The sequence below is a fragment of the Aulonocara sp. 'chitande type north' Nkhata Bay genome, linkage group LG11 (assembly GCF_057382095.1).
Source record: "Aulonocara sp. 'chitande type north' Nkhata Bay isolate Kocher_YH1m ecotype deep benthic linkage group LG11, A_spYH_male_GT1.1, whole genome shotgun sequence".
Lineage (NCBI taxonomy): Eukaryota > Metazoa > Chordata > Actinopteri > Cichliformes > Cichlidae > Aulonocara > Aulonocara sp. 'chitande type north' Nkhata Bay.
Genome location: NC_141354.1, coordinates 13401831 through 13411121, shown reverse-complemented (window position 1 = coordinate 13411121; position 9291 = coordinate 13401831). Strand labels below are relative to the sequence as shown.

At 40.6% G+C, this 9291-nt stretch overlaps 1 protein-coding gene across 1 annotated transcript in view; it reads left to right on the top strand.

Annotated features, from left to right (window-relative positions):
- The first annotated feature begins 731 nt into the window (after positions 1-731).
- The window catches only part of znf407 (zinc finger protein 407), a 158499-nt gene continuing 149939 nt past the window's right edge, over positions 732-9291 (top strand). Inside the window, exons 1-3 of the mRNA XM_086310641.1 lie at positions 732-836; positions 4034-4761; positions 4937-7135. Coding sequence (XP_086166767.1) covers positions 4101-4761; positions 4937-7135 — 2860 coding nt within the window. The 5' untranslated portion in view covers positions 732-836; positions 4034-4100. The remainder of the gene's footprint in view (positions 837-4033; positions 4762-4936; positions 7136-9291) is intronic.

Below are 9291 nucleotides of genomic sequence, written 5' to 3'. Positions count from 1 at the left end.
AACTGCATATTCATTCCTGGAGGTTTCATTTATCACCTTCTGACCTGTCAGACTACTTAATCAATTAATACTGGTGCATTAATCTATCTTTAGTCGTTATAATGCTAACACTGTGTGTTACATGGAAGTGGTGATTCATCATAGACCCAACCATTTTAGAAAATAAATAAATAATTCACTGTGACAACCCTTTCATAATCTGTGGTTTTAATTTTCTCTTTTCTTTCTTTCTTCTGTCTTTTTTCAAAAAAAATTACCAGCACACTAAGAGAAATAGTTTTACTGAATTACTTCAACACTGTATGCCATAATCTATTATTAATACAGCATGAAAAGAGTAGTCTACCAGAAAACTAGAGAATTTCTTCTCAAGTAAAAACAAACAAACAAACAAAACAAAACTTAATAAATACATACATAAAAAATAATTTTAGACATACGTGCATGATGTATTGAATTGCTGATTATATTGGTTTTCTGTAAATGGTGACTTTGAATGCATCACGTACTAACTTATGGCGTTCTACAGCATATTCAATAGTTTTACATTTTCGGTGTTAATTAGTAAGAACAATTAGTAACATATGTTTACCGACGGCTTTCCAACGACTAACTAAGCCTTCAAATGTCACGCATTTCAGTACTGTTACGCCGTTTTTCGCTTTCCCACAGAACCAGAATGCATCATGTGATGAAATCAGCTGATGTAGAAAAAAAAAAAACAAGAAGCCGCGGGCAGGAAGGCCGTCTTCTGTGACGCATGGCTCACGCTACGGTACGCCATTTGTGTCTAGCATCAAAAAGCGCGGACAGTGGAAATAAGCATATAACAAGAGGTAAGTTCAACTAGTATTTCACTGTACAGACATCTATATACTCGTATTGGCTTTTTTCAAACGATTGCGTAGTCTCTTGAGTGTTATAAAGTACTGTTCCTGCAGCATAGAAGACAGTTTCCGAGGTCGACGTTAGCCTCCTTTTTGGGCCTCTGTGCTGCCGTCGTTTTCCAAGCCTAGGACCTACATAGACCCGCCTTATCTCCGTTCCGATTGGATGTTTCTGCCGATGTTGAAGTTTAATTGGATGCGTTGTGCGTATATCAGAAGACCGTTGGAGAACATGTTGCTAGCAAGTTAGCAACTGTATTAAGAAGTGGGGCTGTAATGTTTCAGTCTTCTAGTGTTTAAGAGTATGAATCATTCAAGCGATGAAATGAGCGGCAAAGGAACATGTAGGACTGTGGCACTGGCTGTCTCTCTCTTCGTTGCAGTTTTTATCGTGTTGTATAAAACATTTGTGGCTAACTTTACCAGTACTTCCAAGCTAGCACTGACGCCTAGTCGTTAAACTGCTTATATATCGACACATATAAAATTGGCAGTTTTTTATTTTGTTGTTGTTTTTTTAAGTGGGCATTCAAGCGGAGTTGTGCACTGAAAGTAGTAACGAACTCGTTCAGGACCGCTGTCCGCTTTCCTTAGCTACAGACACAACACCGATAGAATTCTGCTGTTATAGTGAACTCACTGTTTGCGAGCCTTTATTTATATATATATATATATATATATATATATATATATGGACAGTCTTTACATGGTGATACTTCAGTTAATCCTGTAATCGTATGCTACCAAAATAAACGGTAGTTGGTGGTAGTGAGCACACCCTAGGATATTCTCAAAGTTGGATACTTTAAAAGTCTGACTGGATGTCCTGCATATTTAAATATGATTGGGTCCAAACCCCCGAGGTCTGTGTTATGGCCCCTTAAAAACAACATGTAAGGGTATTAAACTGTATTATACACTCACAATTAGCGTTGTTACACATGAAGAAAGTGAGATTCACCAAATAAATCTCATCAGCTCACCCACAAATACATGGAATAATAATTTGTGTGCATTATAATTCTTTCCACAGAAGAATATTTGATTGAGTACTGTAAATATTTGATTACTGTGATTCTTAAAATTTTATTTTGCCTGTATATTTGATTATGTATTTATTTGATTATGTTTTTATATTTGCAGCACATTTCGGTACTTTCAAAATTTGCAGTGTTTGTGCTGTTAAGTTAGTAAAATTGTTTTCTAAATTTTCATGTAATTAAAGTTGTGACGTGTTGAGCTCTCAGGGCTGCTGTGTAGGGAATGTCCATCCATGGTGAATCCATGGATGGACATTCCCTTTTCAGGGAATCCAGGGTGAAGGTGAGCTATCAAAGAAAAGTAATGAGCACAAAAATGCTAAATTGAAACTTAAATATAACATAATTACAATGGAAATAATGAAAGTGGACAGCATTGTGAATATTTAAAACTAAGCGCACCCTTACTGCTTCCATAGGAATTAAGAAGGTGAGCAGCTGTTAGGTGCCACTAATTAAATGCACTTAATTAACTGATCATTAGCAAGTGTCGGCACCTTTGAAAAGCAGACGTTTTGTCAGTTTTTTGGTCTGGAGCCTTTAGCTGTGTGGTAAAGCAATGCCAAGGAGTGGATGTCCTAGAAAATTCACCCCATGGTCAGACTAGATCAAGCTAAAGCTGGGCTCAAACTGTGTCATGCAACAGGACCATGATCCCAAGCACAGCAGGAAATCTACGAGAGAATGGCTGAATAAGAAAAGAATAAGTGTTGCAATGAGCCAAAGTCAACACCTCAGCCTTATGGAAATGCTGTGGTGGGACGTTAATAAAGCAGTGCATTAAATAAGCCCTGCAAAAACCTCAGTGAATTGAAATTTCTCTACAGTGATGTGAGAGCCTGATAAAATCTTTACTTTAAGTTATTGCTGCTAAAAGGGGGATCATAGGGGGTACTTAGTTTTTCCACAGGACCGGATAGTGACTACTTTATTTTTATATAGTTCCTGTGAAAATGATATGTCCTCAATTTGTTTGTGGATCTAATGAAAAAGCTGCACATTTTAATTCATTGGCTATATGAGTGAGAAAGTAGACTGTGGAAAAACACAAAGATAGGAAAGGATTTGAGAGTGTCGGTTAGCCACTGAACCTGAGATACATTATTTACAAACAAAATTACACAAAAAAGGGGAGATTGAAATGTTTAATGATTAGTATTGACAGAAACCTTTTTGGTCAGATGAAGTCCAACTTGTTTGCCAAAGAACTGACGGGGACAGGTTTATTATAGTTAACTAACTAAACTAAAAGTACACATGAAAAATGTTTTAGTTAAAAAAATAAATAAAGATAAAAACTAGATTTTGAAAAAATAACTGAAATGATTTTGTGAACTTTGAACACTAAAATGAAAGAAAATGAAATATCCTTAGTCTTGGTAATTGTTAGTTTGGTGAAATATTTTTATTACTACTTGCCTGATGAGTTGTTAAAGATGTTAAATCATTCTGTGTTTTTATTACAATACCTGTACTAATTTTCCTAAATATTGCCTCAGACACATGCCCTCCAAACTAAACTGAAAAAATAAAATCCACCGTGGAAACTAACTGACACTAAACAGTTTTTTCGTTTTTAAATCCAAAACGAAACATGTCATTGTAGTCTGTCTAACTTGTATGTACAGAAGTTCAATCAAAAATAATCCAATTATTTAAAGAGGATATAATATTGGAGTAAATGGGGTAACAAAAGCAAATGAAATACACTGCAAAGACAGACATGTCAAGTAAATAAACTTCAAGGAACAATACTTGATTTGCAGTCCACTGATCTGTGTTGGCCATTGTACATTTTTAGTACATTTATCACACAAAAGGTTTGAATTCCAGCAGAACTTAAATAAGCAGCAGCCAATTTTCATGCTGGATGTCTGTGACTAACAATGTCTGTTTGGAAGCACTAGATGGCAACATTTACTTGTGCTTGGTCCGAGAATGCTGCAGAAGGAATACTTTTCAGAAGCTTGTTGTTAGCTGTTGTTTGTCTCGCTGAACTTAACTTTTTACTATTTCCTTTTCTTTTTTTTATAGCATACACTAAAGTGTATTTCAGACAAATAAAGATGTCTGACATTTTGTCTTCCATCTTCCCCCCTCTTTCAGGATTCTGAACCAGCTCTGATGATAGCGATCAGCTTCACTGTTGTGTGTAATCATAGCAGGATATGATATGGATGAAACAGTGATATCAGGAGAGGAAGCCATTGAGGAGAAAGTGGCTGAAAATAACAGCAGTGGGCAAGTGCATATAGATGATGTGGAAATGGAGGAAACTGCAGGAGACTCGCCCAGTGCTGCTGAGCTCGATGAAGCAGATGAAGAAGTCATTGAGAGACCAAGTCCGAATTCTGCACCTAAAGACGGCGACAACCTCTGCACAGTTTGTGGCTTCTCAGCCAAATGCCCGAGATCACTGAAGATCCACTTTGCACGAAAGCACGGAAAGATGTCTGACAAAGCTGCACAACCTTTGGAGAAAAGTGCAAATATCTCTAATGTGAGTCCTGCTGAAATCCAGCAGGAGGCAGACATGGAGGCAGAGAGTGGCGCTGAGGTTAAACAGGAACAAGATTCTGATCGTGATGAACTGAGATCAGTCGCAAGTGACAAAGGCACAAACATGAAGGATGTAACTGAAAAGCAAAGTGTATTAGACAAACAGCAGGTAGAGCAAGAAGGAACAATCCCTACACAAGAGAGAAGAGTGAGCAAGCGAATCCCAAAACCCAAGATTATTCATTCCTGCAACTACTGTGGGCAAGAGTTTAGGGACAAGGCTCCTCTAGATGTTCACATCCAGAGATACCACACCAAAGACACCCCGTATACATGTGAGTATATCCTGTTCTCCACAGTTCTAAGCCTTTAGCATTACATGTGAATTAAGCATTGGCTTAATATAATATTTGTAATAGGTAGTAGAATAAAAAATGTGCCTGTCTTTTTTTCTTTTCTTTTCTTTTTTTAAGTTATATTTAACAATTGTATCTCTGAACTGTCTTTCAGTTGATGCTGATGAAAGCATAGATGACAGGGAGGAGGCTGTGGATCCTGGCAGTAGCATGAAGGCTACTTCAACACGAGTGACCCCCAAACGCACCCTCAGCAGGTTCCAGCTGAAGTGCGCAAACTGTGATTTTAGGGTCAGCACAGCTACGCTGCTGGAGAACCATGCTCGTGTCAAACACCTTGACCAGGACTGGTACCGTTGCAAATTGTGCAACTTTCTTTCTGCCACATCTGAGTGGATGGATTCTCACCTGTCCTCAGATAGCCACATGCAGCAGCAGGAGAAAGAAAGCAAGAGCTCAAAATCTGAAGTATATGTCGACAGGGTAAGCAGAGATGGTGCTGGAGATGGTGCTGTTATAGATGACGTAGCTCAGATGCTCGGGGGAGAAGGGGTAGATACGTTGACAGGAGGAGAACAGGAAACCGACGAGGCAGCTGAGGCTGCCAAAGCCGTGTTAGCTGAGGAGGAAGAGTTAGAGCTGGGACCTCCCAGTAAGAAAAGAGGAAGACCAAAGCAAGGCTCCACAACCACATGTGGATACTGTGGCCTGGTGGTGTCCAACGCCACCAACCTCAGTGTTCATGTTCGCCGTAAACACAGCAAAGATTATGGCTACAGCTGCACTCTGTGCAACTACAGCTGTGTGACCAAAGGAGACATGGATCGTCACTGTTTAACAAAGAAGCATGTTAGACGTGCACAAGAATGCACAAGTAAGAACCCAATCACAAATCACATAAGTACATCAATTCAGGAAACCAAGGAGCCGAATACCATCGTAGAGACCACCGGCACAGAGGAAGAATCTGATGACACAACTTCCAAAGAACACGGTGGAGACGAGCAAACTCAGCCAGAGGCAAACCAGAAAAAAAGTAAATATGACTCTGTCAATGCCTGCAGCCTCTGTGATTTTGTTGCTCAATCTATTCCGTCCCTCCATCTTCACGTCAAGAGAAAACACACCAGAGATTTTGAGTATGTCTGTTTAGCGTGCAGTTACTATGCTGTAACAAGCAGGGAAATGTCCCGCCATGCAAGCACAGAGAAACACAAGCAGAAAAGTCAGAAATATCTGGAACAAAAAGGGAGCGAAGGACAAAGAGCCTTCGCACTCCCTCTAAAGCTGAATGATATCACGGAGCTTCCTGCAGCAAATTCTAACCCTGAATGTGAATCCGTGAGTCCCGCAGAGGTGTCTGAATCCTGTCCCATAGACAGTCAATCTGTGGAAGGCCAGAATACACCTGCGCCCTGTGTCACCACAGAGCTGGTTAATGATGTGCTTGTAGGTGGAGATGAGAAGCAAGCAAATGCAATTACATCTCCTGCTTGTCGTGAACCAGAGATGACCATTGAAGCGACTGAGCTAACAGCAGATTCTGAAGCCCAGCAGGATGAAGAATGTCAGCTTTCAGTCTCTGAGTTGGCACAGCCAGAGAGCCAGGAACAAGAGGGTAAACAAGCAGATGATGAACATTTAAAGGTAGACGTTATGACTAGAGACACACAAATGTCCAAAGCCCTTCCCTTTGATGCCTGTATTGTATCTGTGAAGTTCCTAGCTGAGCAGGAGCAGGCTGCACAGGAAGGCCTGTCTCTGGAAGGTGAAGCCACCATGATATGTTTGACTGGAGGATCACCAGTGACCTCTGGCTTAGTGTCTCCCAGCTCCGCATACGTCAAGAAGCTCAAACCCAAGGAAGCAAAGGTGAGGGAGGAAACCAAAGGAAGCAACTCTCGCATACGCTGCGAGGACTGCGGATTCATGGCGGACGGCATCAGCGGCCTCAATGTCCACATCTCGATGAAGCATCCTTCCAAGGAGAGGCATTTCCACTGTTTGGTCTGCGGCAAGTCCTTCTACACCGAGAGCAACCTGCACCAGCACCTGACCAGCGCTGCCCACCTTCGCAACGAGCAGAACAGTGTGGAGGAGCTGCCCGAAGGGGGCGCAAGCTTCAAGTGTGTCAAGTGCACGGATCGATTTGAATCCGAGCAGGATCTGTTTTATCACATCAAGGAGAAACACGAGGAGCTCCTGAGGGAGGTCAACAAGTACGTGCTGGAGGACACGGAGCAGATCAACCGCGAACGGGAGGAGAACCAGGGCAACGTGTGCAAATACTGTGGCAAGGTGTGCAAGAGCAGCAACTCTATGGCCTTCCTGGCACACATTCGCACTCACACCGGTACGTACGCTTGCTTTCTTGAACTGTTCCTTCTCCCTCTTTTTTGGACCTTGTTCCCACACAGTAAATATGCATCAATGCAGTATGTTTGTTTTTTTGTGTAAAAGCAAGCCACAGCTATGATTCTTCTTTTTTACTTGCGCTATTAAAAACAAGGGGGCACATTAATGAGGCATCTGCAGCCCACAGTGAGTTTGCTAAAACATTACATGACAACATAGTTTTAGGAAGGTGCTCATAATCCTTTGTATATCCTTTGTAAACCTCATCTTTACTGCAAATATTGAAATTATTAACTTGGTAATGCATATTTTAAGTGCTTGGAATTGCAATTTATCCATTTATTTCCGCTTAGAAAGCTGCTTGTGATTTTAAAAAAGTGAAAATGTATCATATATTCACATACACTTTATTAACAATTGCACTTCCCAGTTCTTACACAAATGACTAAACCTTCTATAAGTGATACAGATTGGCTTGGTGGTTATTATCAGATTCAGTCCAGAAATTGCAAAAGGAAAGAAAAGCTGTCATTTGTGTAGCTCCTCAGCTATTAGGCCTTTGTTTTAGGTCCCAAAGTATTGGGCGCCTCTTCTTTTGGCAGTTCAAGCTAATGTTAGAGCTACTATCTACTTCAGCCAGGTAATAGCTGTTTCAGTAGAGGTGAAGGTAAAGACTGATTGAGCTTCAGACCAGCAGGAGAGACGCTAATGGACCCCAGATTGGGATTCCCTGAGCAACGCTTGGTCAGAGACATGTGCGACTCATAATTGATGTGTCCATTACTAGGACTCAGTTGTAATTATAGTCAATAAGTCTCTGTAAATGTGTTAAAGCTTAGGCTAAAAGCATTGGAGGTCCAAAGAGAGGTGGGCTAATAATTTAAAATAATCAATGCAGACGTATTCAAAGCCTTTAATTTCCCTCGTGTCTGTACGTCCATGTTTGTGCGCTCGTATGCCTGGTGAATGTGTGTATATGTCAGCCTTCATGGCTAGCTGATTATCCTCAATCCATTAAGATTTATCTTGTCATTTATAATGCAAAGCAGGCCTGCGTTGGTCAGGACTTCGGCTGGGAAATGTCCGGCAGGTTAAGAACATGGGGCTCTCCATTACTTTTCCCTGACCATGTGTATTAATTGCTTTTAAAATCAACTTAATGCAGGAACGAGATGTGAGGGCGCCATCAATAAATGCCCCTCTCTGCCTCCTATGGTCCATCCCCCTTTCAGCCGAAACTTTAATGGGACTTTAATTGAAGTCCATGCTCTGTGCTTACCATGTGTGTGTATGATTGTGCCCTTGTGTTTCTGTGTGTGTGTGTATGTAAATGTGTGTTAAAGAAAAGATAAAAACAGGATGGTTTGATATCCTGTGACAGTGGATGGTTTGTGTGGGGACTGTAGTTTTACTACGTACCGCTTTTGTAGTAAACACAGAAATGATACTTCCAGTATGTCTTATCTAAGTGCATACTGTGTGGTGTACTTCATAATCTAGGCTAAAACGATTGTATAGTAAATACTGTTCAATTAGTGAAACTGCAGTACTGGAATGTTACAGACAAGAAAACATCCTTTCTGCCAGTCACCTTGTGTGCCAAAGTCATATTTTTCACAGCTTAGACCAAACTGCTTAAAGCTGTAAGAATTAGAGGTTAAAATCTTGATGATTAATGTTGAGCTTCCACTTTCTTCTTATTAATGGTTAGTCTATACGTATTCATAATTCCACCCTCTGTCATAATTCTTGAGTTTTGAGGGCACTTACTTAGTGTTACTTAAGAAAATGAAAGCTTTGACACTGAGGTCCCAACTCGAGGCTTTGAGTCAAGGGCACATTCCAGGGGTTCAAATGATCACTACTTCATTTTTATTATTCTTTTTTTTTTTTTTAGGTTTACCTATTTTTATGCAGTAGAGTTGTTTTCTTGTTTATGAGACTGCATCTCCACTTTCCTTAATGCTGTCTTGTTTCCAGAAAGCACCCATTTCACTTCATTTTGACGACATATGTCAGTTGTTATTATTGCTAAGTTCCCTCATTACAGTGAATTATTCACCTTTTTATGTGCTGGTCATTTATTCTGGGAGTTTGTTTGTGGGGCCGACTGCGGAGCAGCACGGTGGGGGTCTGCCAGTTTCTGAGCTGGGA